Raw genomic sequence first — 18984 nt, 5'->3', positions numbered from 1 at the left:
ATAAGAGTACAGTAAAGTACAAGGATACCGTAAAGTGCCATTTTCCGGACTCAAATTAGTACTGTAAAGTCGACTTACAGTACAGTATGAAAAAAAGTTTATTTAAGGGTGCAATCAAATTAGAATAGTTACTTTGAGAAAAATAATTAACAGTAATTACAATTCCATTTGATTCAATTCAAAATTTGAAGTCAACGGTTTATGAAATCCAGACAACTATTGACCAATCAATTATAAATATCTGTATATATTGAAAAAATGGGTCATAACTATTAAATGCTTTTAGCAAAAATGAATTTTAAACTTGTATTACTTTCGTTCGACGTAGAAAATGTACAAATTTATATTTAATGATAGAAGACAATCGTTTTTTAGAAAAACATATCGTTGTGAGTATTAATTTATTCGATAGTACATAATAATAACCTATCAATGTTTGTGAATAGTTATACATATAAAGAAGATAAATAAAAACGAATGCACTTATTGATTTTTCATATTTTATTCACTTTACATGCATTGTTGCATATTTGGAGATTTTGGGGCAAAAAAATCGTGCATATATATCTACATATATGCATATATATATACATATTTCACGTAATTCCTTTGCATATGAATTCGAGCCTTATTCATGGTGTTCGAACATTTCCAGTTGCCTAAAAATTCTGTTATGACAGGAGGAGATGCAGTTATCAAAATTTACCGAAACAATGGGTCATAGTGACACAATATAACTACAAAAAGTTCATTTCTTAGTTGTTACCTTCAGTTTTAAAAGACCAAGTTGTTAATATCATCAAGCTTTCATTTAAGATATGAAGGATGATTTAGACCATTTAGAAATGATTCCAAATTGATGCCATAAGTTTCGGAGAAGTGCTTTTTCATTTTTAATCACCCTAATAGCTGTGGTATTTAACAGAATTTATATGAAATTTAAGTTGTGTCATGTGGTAACGTTTTGTATGAACCACTTTGGAAGAAATCATTCATTTATTTTTTTTGGGATACGATTAAAATGCATTAAAAGTATAACTCTAACTTGGATTCAGTGTATACAAATGTTGACAAATTGGCGGAGGTCTCGTCAGCTACCGATTAGCGACGAAGCGGTACGCGTACACCAAACATTACAACAACAAGTGGGCCTCGCCTGGCGGGGGTGCTACATAATTAGATTATTATACATAAAGTGAATGTACAAGTGCAGTTGTGATGCCATCACGTAGCTGCCGATTTTTGGGTCACACAACACTAGATAGTACTTCGACTCAATGGTAGCCATTGGTGAATGCAGCCGGGATAAGAGGACCCTGGAAAAGAAAAACGACAATGACGAACAACAATATAAACTCAGTTCATCACAAATAAGTTTATGTATTAAAATAGTTTACAAGATATATAAAACACCATGTAGCTTTTTTGTTGTTGCCGAATACGTCTTCAAAAATATGTAAGAGATTAATAAATCTTATTGGATTTAGTTGTCCTCTCGTGTAATATTTCTATAGATAAATATTCACAATATTTTCACGAAATAAGACTAGAATCTCAATATTGTAACGTTTTTCGTATTTATTTACACTCTTACGTTTTTAATTCATTTACCCACTATAAAATACACTTTCCACTACGACTATTTGTCCAAAAATAACTAACTGTGTTTTCACAAATCATTTATATACCTAAATAAAATTTACAAAGTTCTAGTACAAAAAAAAACAAAACAAATAAATAAATAGATTTTTCTAGAAATTATTTGAGAGAAATACTGTAAACAAACCGCCTGCTATATTAAGAAGTTCTAAAAGGAAACATTAATGACGCGTCCGCAATTTATAAAAAACATATGAACATATTGCCCAAATGTGTTTTTTTTAACCAAAATATGTAAAAATATAAAAACCGAAGATACTTCACACTATTACTATACGCCGCTATGTAAATTGAAACTGTAATTTTCGCATTTTCAGTCGCATGTATAGATTTTTTCTACCTAAAATTTATCTAGCAGAAAATTGGTTTGCAGCGGCTACGATGGAGAAATTTAGCATCTAATATTCACTTTATAAACTATGAAGTGCATTAATTCCTCGGCAATTCTGATATTCAATAATTTCTTCACTTCAATATACATCGAAAGAAATTAATAAATAAACAAGTTATGATATTCATTAACTCAAGATTTTCAGAGCTATGTGTTTAGAAACAAAAGTATTTGTATTTAATATCGCCCGTACTCTTGATGAGTCAAGTTTCAACTTAGATGTCAGGTAATCCCACTCTCTAATAACAATTACTCTGTGAAACCTACTCTTATTGCAGTAGAAAATATTCTGATTCATTATAGAAAATCAAAATTGTTTTCAATTGCTTCTTTCTCCATAATACAAATTCAACTAAAAATTTAGAGGATATCAATACCTCGAATATAAGTATAACTAGAAATATTGTAGGTGAGATATTCAATGAGGTGAATATTCCAGCCCATCGGGTATACAATGGGTTTTATATGAAAATGTTTCTACAAGAAAATACCCAGTTTGTTTAACGGGGAGCAAAAGGTTCATCGTATTATTAAACGAATGTTTGGATGTCGTTGAATGAGACCTAAGTGATTTTTCCACCAATTTTAAGGGAACATGAGACTTTGGTACACTATTAGCTTTATAAAACAAAAATGCCGTGGAAAAAATGGATTTCAGCCGAAAAAAGATCTCACAAGCAAGAGAAAAATTTTTAAATAATCTCTACCAATTATTTAAAAGAAAAAAATATTGGGCCAATATTATACCGACTCGATGACACGTTTTGATGTTGAAAATAAGATCCATGTCCATTCATTCGTCTTCTATTGATCAAACTACATTTAAATCTATCGCCCCAATCACCATATTTACCTAATCTCTCTTATTTTAATTCATTTCTATTCACAAATTTGGAAAAATATCCAGGTAATTAGCCATATTTGTTTGAGAAAACATGAGAAACTGTCTGCCTAAAGTGTGCAAAATTTGTTTAATGTAGTAGTTTTCTCATAAAAGGACAATCTTCCATCAAACTGCCATCTTGTCATCTATTTCACTTTTTCTATTATATGTTATTCAATACATTTAAAGTAAAAAAAATCAAATTCTGTCAGCGCGGTTGCAACAATATCCACTATTTCTTGCATATTTCAATTTTTTTATTTAAAAAAATGTATCTTCACAAATCTGTCTTTCAAGTATATTTTTAAAAGTGTACCGACCCTGTTGACCCTCCAGCTAAAGAGTTTTCACCTGAATATAAGGTTGACATACAGGTAATACATTCTTAGGTAGGACAGTACAACATTTTACGACAAATTTCCGTTAGAGGTTTGTCAGTTGCAACGCTGCTTATTTCGGAGCAAGTCGACATAGTTTTTTCTAATTTACTAAGGATACTTGATTGTCCAATATCCGTTTCTTTCCATATTTGAGTGTTTTTAGAGTCATTTTTCGACACAACTGTATATTTTTTTCATATCTCAGTTACATTATTGTGATCAGTTGTGTGTAATAATTTTCTATGTTTTCATAAATTATGGAAGCGCAAGAAATGATCTGTGTGTTATGTAAGAAAAAAAATAATAATAAATTGATTAATTTTGAGCCTCAGATTTTATTTAGGACCATTACTATCAAGCTTACCAGTATTTCATGCACTCTATTGTTCAGAAAAACCTTTCGAAATCCATACCATACCAAAAAGAGTTCACAGATATTGGAAATGCTCATATCACCGGACATAGTAATGAGATTTTCAAAATAATCGAAAAATTCATTTACCAAATTTACATGGTCAAAGCAGACAACGTCAATAACGCTCGATACTTCAAATTCATCTAAACGTACAATGCAAATAATGAAAATAAACCTTTTATCAATATTTCACAGATACTTGCAAGCGAGCAAATCATCTAGCAATTTTTTTTATTGCCAGATTTGCGAAGTTACATTTTTTTTAATAAAAAATTTGCAATATGCTAAAAACAGGGGATATTATTGCAACCGCGCTAACCCTGCCAGATGTTGATTTTTCTACTTTCAATATATTAAATAACACATAGAAAAAGTTTCAGCCTTGAGAAAGTACCTTAGTCGAAGTGACCAGCTCTTAGACTATCAATTTTATGACGCTCAACATTTGAAATTTGTTAAGAATCCTCAGATTCTCTAAATGAATTTTCTCTCAATTCGACTCAGTGTTAATTGAATCTTGGTTCTTTCTGAATAATTTGCACCTAATGCTGTGATTTTTTGCGATGTGTTTCACTTGAATACGTAAAAAATTACTATTAAGGAAACATTTATTATTGGAACCAAGTTTTCACTTCTCACAATGTGATGTGGGTTTTCATTTGTGACAATTCCTATGCCTCAATCAAAATATGTGGTAAATTGTCAAACCTAGTGTCTAATTTTATAAAGAGTACAATTTCTTCACATTATTTTAATCATTCTCTCTGTATTTGTTGACGACGAAGTACGTTTTTTATAATAAATAGTATACTGTGAGATAAATATGAAATTCTTTTGTTGTTAAGACATTATTAGAAACGAAAATTCAAATCAGACGTGGCAGCAAGGAAAACATGTGACATTGAAGGGAAGATCCAGTTGATGAACGAACGGCTCAGGATTGGTTTAATGGTTTGAAATTTGACGTTAGAAACCATTCACGCTCAGTTCGTGCACCTGCGTGAGATATTAAGGTTGCAGGGGAAACAGTAGAAAACCATCCTAGAACCAGAATTCGACTATTATCAGACTTTCCTGGACCTTATAAAGATATCATACATCGACATTCAAGCGAAACGTCGAGTGTGTAAGCTGCTACTTGCGTAGGAAAACTTGCATCCAAAGGAATTGTTGGAAATACTATGCGAAAATTTTTTACCAGAAGAATGATTTTACCAAGGTCTCAAATAGCTTGCTGACCGTTGGATTATAACCAGAGAATACGAATAAAGTGAATATTGATAACAGTCATTATTTACGATCCCTTATGGAATAGGCACCTTCATACCAACTGAGCATAGTCAACCCATTAAAAATTATAATTTACTTTTAGAAGTTAGTAGTCCTTCGCAAAATAATTTCATCAATCACTATCAATGGCTTGATGCCGTTCAACACTTTAATACCTTCAAAGTGTTCTCCGTGTATGGAATTAGTGATTTAATAATTAGAAAAAAAAAACATGTGAATGAATATTTAAATTCAATTATTCTCACCTTCACCAATTATCAAGATAAAATCTCAAAGCTAGGGAAAAGTGCCAAGGACCAGCATAATCCTATACACCTTTAATTCCAAATGTACTCAAATATTAATTCTTATTTAATTGGATTTGAATAAAATGGAATATTCTCTAAACTGTTGTAATATATACAAATACAAGGTGCTTCTAAATTCATGCGACAAAATTCAGGAGGTGATTGCTGTTATGAATATTTCCTCAGTTCACCCCTTTTCCGAGATCACCCTCGAATCATGCTGACTAAAATTGAGTTTTTATTTTTTTTAAATTTCAGTAAAGCTGGAAAGTTGAAATTCTGTTATTTTCGGATATTTTCAAAAGACTAAGATATTAAAGAGGGGAAGGGTTGCTTATTTTACTCCCGTATAATGTAACAGAAATATTGAAAAATACCTGTGCTTAGTTCTTCGCGAATGCACGAAAATTACAGAATATTAAGTTACAAGCTTTACTGAAATTTTAGGAAAAATAAAAACTCAATTTTAGTCACCACTATTTAAGGGTGATATCTCAGAAAGGGGAGAGATAAGAAAATTTTGTTATAGGAAAGCACCATCTTAATATCATACGAACAATCACCTCCTCAATTTTATAGCATGAATTTAGCACACCTTGTATATATCTAATATTAATAATTTAATATCGTTAAATAGAATATTTAAATCAAAGGTGTTTGACATATATTTCTATTTAGAAAAATCATCCACTACATCACCACATCTTCACCAGTTAAATACTCTCAAAGTGAATTTAAGGATGGGTGTTTCAAGATATAATTTGACCAAAAGTACTGATTTCGTTCTATAATTCATCCGTTCACTCTACATATTGTTTTAATTGTCTTTATCACGTAGTATTTTATTTTCCTTTTTATTTCACGTTCCAGTGTTGTTTAATTTGTCATCGCTCTAGTTATTCAGCTTCTATTTTACTCATAAAGTAATCGAGTCCTTTTAGCCAATTTCTATATAATTGTTGAATCTAATGTCCAAAGTTTCTCAATTCATGTGAACCGTCCGTTCTAAGCAAATTTCATTAACATTGATGTCATACGAGATCGATAAGATTGTATTTTGTCATAATTTCATAATTAAACGTTCAAGCAAATAATACATTAATAATATGATTGTCATGTACGGAAAATACCATACAGGTTGTAATTAGTTCCCTTTACGGCTTTCTTCGTTACAGATTGCCTATATAATATTCTTATACTCACTAAGCCAGGCGTACTAAAATTTTGGTGTTGAAGAAAGTTTCTTAACTACCGTAGTACATAAAATGTAAGTTAAATTTAAGATGCAATCACACATTTTTATTTTACTTGCTGTTTAGGGTTCGTGTGATATATTTTTTAATTATAGTATTCAAGTAAATGGTAAATAGGATGAATCGATTATCCCATAGGACACCCTACATCATTTTAAAGTTAAATTCTTAATTTTTTCATATTATGATATAATTTAGTCACTATGATCTACATTAACGAGAAGATTCCAATTTCTCATGCTTCTAGACAACTAACTTTAGATACGAAGGCTCCAAAAACTAAGCTAAATGAGCTTAGAAACTACAAATCTTGTGTGAAGCAGAGTAAGATAACATCTGGATTAAAAGCTTCTTGTAATAGGTGAAATCCTATTGTGAGAGAAATAAACTGGTTTATTTTCTCATTCAATGAAAAGAGAGAAAATAAGAGAAGAACTAGAAAGACGAGGAATTCCAGAAAAATTAATAGAAATGATAGTGAATAAGAGTGACATTATAGTGTCATTCCAAGGCACAACATCAGAAAAGCCATTTACAAATAATGGAGTCAAACAAGGAAACTTAATGTCATCAACGCTACTCAATATAATATTGGATGGCATTGTGAGAAACGCAGGATTACAGAATAAGAACATTATAACAGACATAACACAGATAGTAGCATACGTAGATGATGTAAATATAATAGCAAACGGACAGAAGGAATTAATAAAGGGCTATCGACGAATTAGAAGAAGAAGCAAGAAATTACGGACTGGAAATAAATGGAGAAAAAACAGAATATATGAAAATACTTTACCGAGGAAGATTTAAAGACTATTCTCGATATTTGTACGATAAAATATAATATCAAACTTAACTTAAAATCTCTTTCAATCTCAATCTCCAGAATTTATGGTTTATAAACTATAACGTATAATCAATTCATGGAAATAGTAACTTATTGAAGTGTGGCTTTTGCAAATTGTAGTTGAAATTTTTGTAGCAAAGAAAATAGTTGAGGCAAAAAAACAATTATGGTGTATTATCATTTTTTTTTCTCATGTATACTTTTTTTCACATAGATATAGTGGAAAGTCATTCAAAAACTTACCGGACTGTAATTAAGCGGTGCTCTGCTGACGGCGATTGCCGGAAAGCTGCTAGGCTGGGGACTGGCGGCTTGAACATAACCGACGCTATCAGCACTGCTGTTGTACATATCAATGGTGGGTCCTGGAGAATTAGCTGCTGGGAACCCTGCTCTAGCGCCGGTTGTGTGCGGGGACGCTGGTGGTCCATATCCTTGCGCTTGCGCTTGTGCAGCGGCCGCTGCTTGGTAATTGTTCATCACTGCAAAGGAAATGGAGAAATGGTGGGGTTGTGGTGCAGCTGTGGGCGATTGCTGATGGTGATGGTCGGCTCCTGAAGGCTGAGGCTGCGCCTGCCATGCGCCACTTGGTGACCCTGAGAGATACAATTTACGGAATAGTCTCCTGGAGCCGACCCTTACCTAACTTTACATATTAAGACAACCCGTCGTTGAGTGATAGATTGCACACGGTATAATAAAATTAGTAGTATTTTTGCCTATTGAATGAATCCCTAGTCTTTTTCTATGATTGATATTTAAAGTGAAGCATTCGATATCTTTGCAGTTATACCGTATGTAGATTAAATTTGCTCTCAAGTAGTCCAAAAAAAAGTAGTGGAATGTAAAGTATAACCCATTAATTAATTAGAAAATATTCAATTCAAATGACTTATCAACATTCAAAACTTAGCGAGTCGATGGATTTCTCTCAAATATCTTCTAAACGGATCAATAGTGTTTATCGATATATAAGGTTTTTAATTTAAAATAGAAGTAAGACTGTGGAAAATAAGGAATATGCAAAATTTCTTGTCTACATTAGAAAAAGCGATCAAGGTATTAGTGTATAAATGAGAATATGTTTTTTTTTGTGTCGCAACGACGGGGCTCTTACAACTGCAGATATTTTACCCTAAGATGCAAAATATACCGTTTCAGAAAGGTCATTTCTCAAGTTTTACGAAAACTATTTCATATATTTTTATACGATAAATGCATGAGATAAACATTACATTTGGTTATAGAATTGTAGATATTTCAATATTATCAATTCTTGTATCATTATTATTCAGTTTCTACTCAACCAGCTCACAAAATTTTATCGATACGTATATAAGAACTTGAAAGCAGACCTCTCTGTTATAAACAAAAAAAGAAATATATGCTCCTAACTGATACTTCAATATAATATGATTTTTCAGTTGCTTATTATTAATAAAACAATTGACTCACTACTAAGTTGGAATTTCTGGAACTGTTGGTGATATTCATTCGAGGATTGAATGCAAACTAAAACCTAATGACTTGACTGACCTATTTTATACAAAACTTTCCCACCAACAAACCTTCTTTCGCAAAAATTAATTCCAGCGGGAAAATATCCTTGGAGGAAATCATCACATCCATTCCTTTACTACTAAAATAGAGTGGACTTTAAGGATTTAGCCCTTTGTCCCTGTTTAAGCTACTTTTACATAAGTTTAAGAAATCTCCATGTAGATCTATTTTTTTTTCAAACCCAAGAAGAAAAATTTGCTCTTATACCTTTTTATACTGTTTATACAAAATGATTGGAAGAAATATTTAGCAGATTGGGTTTAAAATTGGTTTATAAATCCAGCAATATATTGAAATAATTGTTGGGCAATCCTAAGAACAAAATACCAAATTTGGAAAATAGTATATATGAAATTACATATGTTATTGTGATTGTGTGGTATTGGGCAGACTAAGAGATTCATCATAGTCCAGTTTAAAGAGCACAGAGCTCATTTAAAATATGGACGGACTGGAAAATCAGGTATTGCTTATCACGCTGTCAGTCACAATCATAACATAAATATTAATAATGTAAAATTGTTAAAAAATGTATCTGAAAATAAATTGTAGGATGAATTTGAAAGCATACAGTTCACTCTATAGTTCAGTATTCAAGGAAGATTCTCGCCAAGGATATTTTCCCGCTTGAATTAATTTCCGCTGAAGAGCGTTTATTGGTGGGAAAATTCAGTATAAAACAGGTAATCAATTCATTAGGTTTTAGTTAACTTCCAGTCTCTGAAGACGATAACTTATCGAAACGCACGTCAGACAGTGTAGTTGTGAGTGTTGGTGTAGTGGTGGTGTGAACAGTATTGACTCAATAGTTAACCATATTAAAAATATTAACTTTCTCTCAAAATTTATGTTGAATAAATTAAAAATTTTGAAATTGTTGTGATTCTTAAATTTATAGACGTTATATTCATCAACGAGTGAAGATTGGATGATTTTCAATGAAATATTTCACACCTTAACGATTAGTTGAACTAAATAATCGCGAATGTTTTTTATTTTTTCTCTGCTTTGTCTATATATACTTTTCTAGTCATCTGAACTATCAATATGCCTAAAATTCTAACGATTCAACATTAACACCATGACTTTGACAGGAGTATATTGGGAACCCATAAAAATGTCTGTTAATCCGAAATTGACCATCGTGTTACCTCAACTGCAACAACAATGGGCGGAAGGGCAACAAGTCATCTAAACTATATTATTGGATTAATGGTTCCTTTGCTATTGCTTTTGGTAGCCGATCCCTTCTTGCATTCATTCTAGACGGTAGGCTGGTGTTAAATTGATTCGAGTTCTGAATTCGAGAATGCAATGTCTCTAAGAAGCTGCCGTCGCCACTTAGGTGGGGTATAATAAAATTTGCATCACCCTCCACAGAATCTACGAAGTAAAAGTTGCTTGAAATTACGTACCTTACAAGTAGATACAGACCACTTTCTTTTATTGATTCCCAGACCTATATAGTAAAAAATTAGTCCTCGAGAGACTCTACTTTTCTCCCTATGGACGCAATGTACTATTTTCTACTTTTTTATCGAATTTCCAGGTGTTCATATGAGAATTAGTTTCTCTGAATTTGCAAAACGAAGCCAAAGAGATTATTTTGTACATTGCTCATTCCACTGAGAAACTGATGTTCTTCTATCTTCACCGTATCGCCGCTTTGACTGATGCAATTCATTTTGGAAATCAATAAGATAGAGTTAAATCATATTTTGAAGAAGAGATTGATAGTGTAATAGGTATATTGAATTGTGAGATAAGTAAATATAACTCCAAGTTGTAGTAGTGCTTAAAGAGATTCATATCTCTATCTAAAAATTTATATGAAATCAAGACATGTAATTTCTGCTACTTTTCTGGTTAGACATTGTTCATATGTTTTTTATATCGTAGAAGTTCTTATAAAATTGTGGTAATCTCATTTATACGATACTTCATAATGAGCAGCTTTTCGTAAACTAAAGTATCCTATCATTAATAACATTTTTGTTAAAGTTAACATTGTGACAAAGATTCATTATTTATAGAATTGTCGATCTATTTTCTTGAACATATCAGTGGGTGGTTTTTAATTGAAGTCCCTGAAAATACTCCGTTCTTTGAAAGAGATATAGTTCCAACGATATCGAATTGCTTTCTTCAGGAAATAGCTTTCTTGCGAAATCATCTGTCGATATAATTCACCGACGATATTGAACAATACAGGATTAGAATTATTGATTACCATTAAGTGTTACTTTATACTTTATCGAAATCACTTTCAAGAATCAAATAATTTGCCATTCCCAATTGTTTCGATCCATTTGGAGCTGTCTTTTTGGAGCATCAAAAATATGATGAAGAACTAGTTGCTTCGAATCAATAACCGATTGGTATACTGATTAACAAATATTGGAAAACCTATAAATGTACGTCACAATAAAAAAAATTTACATCTCGACTAATTTTTCCGCGAAGTTGAGGTAGCTTTGAATGACAAATTCCAAAAAAGATATCAACTATTTTATAAGAGCCGAACCTAAAACGTTATTGTGTTTGCTTTCTCAGGAAATTGTTTAATGAAGCTGAAAATATGTTCATTTATCAAGTTAGAAGCACCCAATATATCAAAAAATCATTAAAACTGTATAAGTGGTTATGAGTGATTACATGTTTTTTCAGATCCCATATATTTTTCAATGCTTTTCACAGGAATTTACTTCATATATACTGATAGTTATTATGCGTCAGTATATTTGTATTAGGAATCCAACAAAATGACATGAATGAATTGAAGTGAATGAAATGAATTCATTAATCAACTTGCAATGAATTTGCTAAAAATTTATTTTGTATTGTATAATTATTTTTTGATTGTGAAATGTATCTGGGGTACAATTTTTTTAAGTGTTATTTACGATTTTCAAACAGTTGATTCCTTTTGTAGTATATTTGTGGCTATGAATTCTACTTTTTTCATATTGTGTTGTCATTCCAATGTAATTTTCCAGTTATGGCATAGAGTTACATATGTGGTGTTCAGACAGACAGTTATTCAAATACTTGATTTGTATAGAGTGTGGGTTGATTGATACATCTGTGGTTGGTTTAGAATTTTAACCATAAAATTTATATGTACGTTCTTGAATGTTACCATTAATTTAACTTTAAAGATATTTAGCTATTAGAACAATTACCATTTTACTGGGTGATATTAAGTTAATGTTACTCTCGCTTTACAAGGTTTGCCTTTTAAGCTTTTACAATAAGTAGCGATGATGGCACCACTGTATTTGTGAACATTGACATTTGTTATTGCGCGGCCAGGGGCAATTCATAAATTGACTGAGGAAATTGTTTATAATAAACGTTTAGAAGAAACAAATTTGTATAAAAATGGAAATCACCCGTGAAGGCTTACGTTGGATAATTTCCAAATGTTTTTAAAAAGGTCTCAATCAATAGCACTGCATAGAATCAGTTCGTGCCACTTTGGGTATTGAAGCACCACCAGAAAAGACTGTTTACAATTGGTTTCCCGAATTTCCTTGTCGTGCGTCAGTCAGTAATGAATGTCGAGAAAATCGAGCAATATTAATAAAAAAGATAGATATGTTATTTAAAGACAGAAAGAAGCGTCTCTTAGGAAATCGCAAACTGCGAAATAATCATGAAGCACGTCAAAAAATTGAATTAATATTTCATCGTTTGTATTCATCTGTTTCATGGCCTTGTTACTCTTTCTTATTCTTCACTGCCAAAAGAAGTTCGAACAGCGTTTTAATCACCACAAGAAGCTTAAGACGATCTTAAAAACCATAATGCTACAATATCAACTTCAGAATGAAAAAAACTTTCTCAAAATTGGTTGTAGCATATATAAAAATGTATAGTATAATCAAGTTGACTTTTGAGGAAATAATTTTGAAATTCCAACAGTACAACAGACATGTCCAACATTCAGCTGCCGAATTTTGTCCCATATTTTGTGAGAAGTTCACACGCATCATGGCTTCTTCATTTTCTGATGAGAATAATGAAATTCTTCTCGCAGAACTGGAAAATCGTGACTATGGCAGTTATCACACGCATTCTACAAGGATCAAAGGGTCAAGGATAATGTGTGGGCTAAGATTGCCAATAAAGTTGGAAAACCAAATATGTTGTTCTTCAGTTATTTAAGTCATTGTGTGACTCGTGCAAAGTATGCAAAATAAAGTATTTTTAAACTTTTAGGATATTTTGTTCGTAATTTTGATCAATGGATCAATGTTTTTTCGGATAGCAGTTTAACATATGAAAAAGTTAATTATATTCGGGTTCTATCTCTTAGCTTGGTAATCTTGCCAGCAGTATATAGCAAATGAGTCTCTTACTTCAAATCCTTCAAAATGAGCGTACCCACAATCTCTTGCAAAACTAATCAAATTGCCTTGGGTGAATTTTGCGTACGATTTAGTTCCTAGTAAAAAGATCCAGTTTTGTAACAGAGGCATCCCTCAGCAGGAAACTATTACAACATTGTCGACTGTTTGGAGGAGTATCTATATCTTTTGAGGAGTAGAATATACGAAAAACTTGTGCTATTAAACCAAAATCACTTTCTGAAGTTGGGCGAGCAAGGCACAATCTGTAATTAAATTTAACTTTCGAGTTCTCTCTAATCGCAAGTATGGTTTCAGCATGTTTCGATGTAAGCGGAAAGCATCATCACCGACAAACACGTGAGGTAGCACAAGATTGGAATTGAGTAGTTTTCTTGGGAGTGGAAACAATTCCCCTTTATTGAACGTTCTCCCCAGAGTAGACCGAGAGAAAATTCCTGCATCACCTTCTTTTCGTGATGAATACGAAAAAAAATATATTTTCTATCATTGAACGACGGACCATTTAATAAGCATTTAATTATGAAAGTACTTTTTTTAAGGTTAGCAGCCAATTTCTGGAATACATAGCAGAAAATTTCGTAATGTGGCACTGAATTAGCACTAAATTTTCCGCTTATTGTTTTTTCTGTTTGCTCATACTGCTCTGCTAACTTTAATGACATTCTAATATCGCTACTTGTTAATGAATAGTAAGTAAACAAACCAAATTTGAGTGATACAGACAATTCCCTATAATTACAAGGTCCAGGGAACTAGCTCACAAGTTAGCTCAAGATCAGTAGTGATTGTGTTAGTGTCCACAGTGTTCTCGATGGTAAGCATATTATTTCCATTTTCTATTTTAATTATTTTATATTTTTTTGTTTCAGCTTTTCTTTTCCTCGGTAAAATTCTAAGGTATAAGCAGATTGAGGACCTTGGAATCAATAAAAAAAAGGGTGATTCGTTGCGTGGAGTAGGCAGACCCCGGAATCGGATCCTACCTCTATATAAATGAGCTCAAACAGATGGTGTTTTTTGTTTTTTTGGCTCTTATCATCTCACATGCACAAATAAGTATTTTGTCGTCTTGCATCTCCTCTATCAAAAGATATTTGATAATTTACATCTATTTAACTTTTTCTTTTAACTTCAAACACTATATTTCTCTAGAATGACGTGATGGCCTATTAAAACATGCACCCAGTTAAAATGGTTAACAAAAATTATCATTCAACGTTTAGTCGTACCACGATTACCGTTGGACGATCATTCTGACAATCGTACCGACCAAAACGTACTTCTAGGAATGTTGTTTTGACTAATAATGGTATATGTACGAATTTAAAGTCAATATTTCATATTTACAAGATTGTTTATACATAGCAACTAAAAAATCTAATTAAATTCAGATATCTATTACTTTCAACGTGGTAAAAAGAATACACTACATATAGCTGAAGGAGTAGGAAAGGTTAAAAGCAAAGTAAAATTGTATGTTTCGAAGTATATGTGTGTTATTACATGGGTTAAAGTCGAATTACCTGACAAGGCCTGAGTCAACAGTGGAGTGTTATTATTCGGAGTGAGCTGTCCATTGGTTAGATCCACTGAAAGCACAGAGACAAACACTAGATTAGAAACACAGAAAAAACAAAACACAATTGAGTTTATTTTTGTATAACGTGTAAAGGATAGGTTGAAAGGATCTTCAAAGGATGTGACAATCTATTTTCTAGAAACGTATTTTCTATCGAATGTACAATTCATGTTAATTTGTTTTTATCTGTATGGTACTACGAATTTCGATAGTTGTGAATTAGTTACCAATAAAATATTTGTTTCTAATATAAAGAACTTCTACAACTAGAGAGAATATAATAGATTTAGAGCGTTTAATCTCATACATATTACGAATGTGAGCTGAGATTAATGAATAAATACTAATCTAAAATCGGATAAGTTATTTGAAGAAACTTCAGATTAAATATAATTGCTATAGTGAGTTTGAAATCAAAAGAGATCAGACAAAATCCTCTAGCTACTGATATGGTGAAAAATAGCTTAAACATTGGACGGACAATTTAAAAGAATGAGAATTACACTAGACAGTTTGACAGGCTTAGGGGATATTATATATTTTCTAACTTCTTTGCGCCTTATATATGTTCAATATACTCAATTCTACTTTGCAAATATAAATATTAACTCGCTCACTTCTTTGTATCGAAATTCTGATGTTGACAATTTGAGAAATCCCCATATTTATGTGTGAGTAAGAATGGAAAAACTATCTATCAAATAATTCGAAATTTTTCTAGTGAAGGATTCTCAATAATCACTTCGTTTATAATTGTTTAAGTGAATGGACACAAATTGATACCATTAGATGATGAAGTGATATTGTAGATTAATTTGATGATGAAATATTTCAAACAAAAACAAAGAATAAAATTTCCCTCATGAGAATTTATTTGTATATAAAGTAATAGTAGTATCATCAAGATTGAATATAATGTCGCGTTGTTTGATGTCACATCCGAAGAAGATTGATATCCCCTCCAATCTTTATCTCAGAAAAACATTGATTTTAATCAGTGGAGAGCTGAGGAAGTTGCAGTATACATATGATTAATAAACGGGACACAAAAACAAAATACGATTGCTTAACAAACATTAAAATGTGTTTGAGAGGGTGCTATTTATAAATATATAGATACATTTTATTTTAAAAATAACTTTTTTGAAGAACTACCCAATAACTTTTAAGCAAATATACATAAATTTCTTCAATGATCGCTTGAGATTGATAATAGCAGATATAGAACTGTTTGTTAATTTTGATAGATTGTGGTCGTCAGGAAAATTCAATAGAATATTCATCGCAACTCAAAACAAATTCTTAAATAAGGAAGTTAGTTAACTAGTAGAGAAGTTGAGTTCTATCTCATAATTGTACTGTTGTGTTAGAGGCCATAGAAGTAATAGAATTTTGCTTTATCTAGACAATAGGAGTCATTATGAGCAAACTAAAAATTAAAAATATAGTAACCATACTGGGAATTACGTTAAACATATTCATCTGGAGGTTATCATCAAAAACATTTATGTGAATCCTCACGAGACCTTTCTATTGATTATATTTGTACATCATGCCAATAACTATACTTTATGAGAGCGGATAATTTTATAATTTCGCGGTCCATCGTTTTTTGGCTTTAGAAAATCGAAAAATCGTCCGATTTCGATTAATTTTTTTTAAATCTTCGTTTTTACGGCGAATTTATGGAAAAAAATATGGGAATGAAAAAAATGAAAACCTATATTGGTTAGGTAAGGGTAGAGAGGGGTATACTAAAAATTCAGAACAAATTTTCACATTTGGTCTGCTTTTCAAACAAGCCCCTCGCCCCTGGCCTCACTCCCAATTCTCTTTAACAACATTAGTAAGATACCATTTTTTTAATGGTGAAAATTCTCAATTTTCCAAAGTTAACTTCTAATATTGTACACTTGATTACAATAAGTGATTTTAAGAATGTTTTTGTTCACATGACTTTATGGATTACTTAATAAAAAAGGTACAAACGATTATAAGTGAGAAAAGGTCAATTTTAAGAGAAATTGTTATTATTTTTAATTGTATGATGAACAAATGATAAATCAACATTTTCATAAAAACATTTTTTTCAATTTGTTCCTTTTTTTGTGTAGATTATGAAAAAAATATTACTTCATTTATTTATTTGGAAGAAAGTTATCAACAATTATACGTAAATGAGTGCGTTTTCATGAACATTTGAAGCCTTGAAACCAATATAAGGTTTTATTTTTTTTCCCTAATTTTCTCGTAAATGCGCCGTGAAAAAAAACGGAGGTTTTAAGAAAAATTCATCGGAATCGAATGATTTTTCGATTGTCTAGAGCCAAAAAACGAGGGGACCGTGAAAGTATTAAATTACCTATATAACGATATAATTGAGAAAGAAAATTATAACATTATCCTTGAGATACCCTACTACTTTCTATTTCTTACTAGAACCACGTAATCTGTACTATGTATCGGAATCAAAACATAGGAAGGAAGAATATTAGGAACAAATAATAATTAACACGTCAGTTCTATATATCTCTATATACCTATCATTCGCTATTATAAAATCAAAAAGTGTAACACCTCGTATAAATATCGTATAATAGAATGTGGAAAACTTATTCATATTTTTCGATAAGGCTGTTTTATTAAAATTTTGTCAAGTACTTGTCTCTACTTGAAAACATCGTATTTGCTTTGGAGACGCTCTGAAAAGATGCTGAAAATGGAGAAATTCCAAACCGAATTTCTAACAACATCTCATCTATCACTCCTAGACAGGATTTAAGGTAAAATATGTCTATACATTTTTTCCACCCTCGACGTTTTTCGCCAAGTCATGTTTCAAAAACAGGCGACGTTCGATTGGAGAGGCTAAAATATGGAATATGATGAATTTGTGAAAAGATTTGTGTCTTTAAAAATGGCGGAGATCAATTCCATTATTTTGTTAAATAATCGGTACCTTGTTGAAATTGGACGTACTTACGTACCCGTTTAGTTAATTGCCAATGTGATAGAGTATGTCAATAGATTTTATAAAGTATATGTAATACTCTATACTACATGGACAGTTGACAACGTTGACAGAATGACAACGGTTTCTCTATCCTCCGAGATTTCGGCTCGCTTCTGCGCATTCTCAAGCATGCGCAGTATAGATAAAGTGTCTCGAACGAGAGAGAAAATGAATATTGTCGCCACCCTAGTGTAGGGACGTTTTTTCCCATACCAACTGTCCAATTGTAGTAGTATTACATATATAGGTAGGAGTATTACATACATGGTTAGAATGTATACAGGGTAGGCTCAAGCTCCTGTACGTTAACAGATCTAATATGGTTGTTATTCCAAATGATTGAACAAAATTGAGTTACCCATAAAGCTGTGTTATTTCACTAATTTTTATATCAATAATTTGCCTTGTTAAGCTTTCCGTATTGTTTTGCAAATTTATATTTAGTAATCATCCGCCATTTTTCTTGAGTGTTGGAAATGTTTAGTTTGTTATTATGTAGGTGAGTAAATAGTTCTAGGCTAATATTAATAAGTAGACACATACTAGAGGTCGTATGATATCCAAACTATCATATAACTCTAGAGCTCATCTACAGGGAAAATACTATTATATACAGTGAGGACTGATGAGACTCATTAATACGATATAGCGATTTAAAAGTCACAATAATTCCCATTTTTCAACACGATATAGGAGTAAGTTGAGCTGGAAACTGAAATCTTTATCAATGAATAACCCTATAATTATAGTATTTTCCCCAACTACACATTTACTATGTCTATCACACGTTTGCCAACTTTTGTTCAAAATCTTCTATAGTATTTCGAATCTATAGGCGATTACATAAGTAAGTAAAGTATTTTCTACTCTACAATTTTTGCTATAAACTACTCTCTATATGCCTATTCTATTTTTGTTATCACAATTGTCAATACATTGTTATTAGCTATTAAAAATACTATAATTTTAAATTGACACCCGCTATAAAATTTATTAGAACAACTACTTTTGGTATCGTAAAACTAGAAAATATTTATCGTAATAAATAGAA

The 18984-nt window shown here is 31.5% G+C and overlaps 1 protein-coding gene across 3 annotated transcripts in view; it reads right to left on the bottom strand.

Annotated features, from left to right (window-relative positions):
- Positions 1 to 995: 995 nt before the first annotated feature.
- The window catches only part of LOC130444516 (RNA-binding protein Musashi homolog Rbp6), a 1022388-nt gene continuing 1004399 nt past the window's right edge, over positions 996 to 18984 (bottom strand). For all 3 annotated transcript variants that reach the window (XM_056779678.1, XM_056779688.1, XM_056779699.1), the window contains 3 exons: positions 14865 to 14930; positions 7652 to 7890; positions 996 to 1316 (listed from right to left, as the gene is read on the bottom strand). In XM_056779678.1, coding sequence (XP_056635656.1) covers positions 1275 to 1316; positions 7652 to 7890; positions 14865 to 14930 — 347 coding nt within the window. In that variant the 3' untranslated portion in view covers positions 996 to 1274. The remainder of the gene's footprint in view (positions 1317 to 7651; positions 7891 to 14864; positions 14931 to 18984) is intronic.

This window comes from Diorhabda sublineata, chromosome 1, assembly GCF_026230105.1.
Source record: "Diorhabda sublineata isolate icDioSubl1.1 chromosome 1, icDioSubl1.1, whole genome shotgun sequence".
Lineage (NCBI taxonomy): Eukaryota > Metazoa > Arthropoda > Insecta > Coleoptera > Chrysomelidae > Diorhabda > Diorhabda sublineata.
This window is presented reverse-complemented; position numbering and strand designations above follow the sequence as displayed.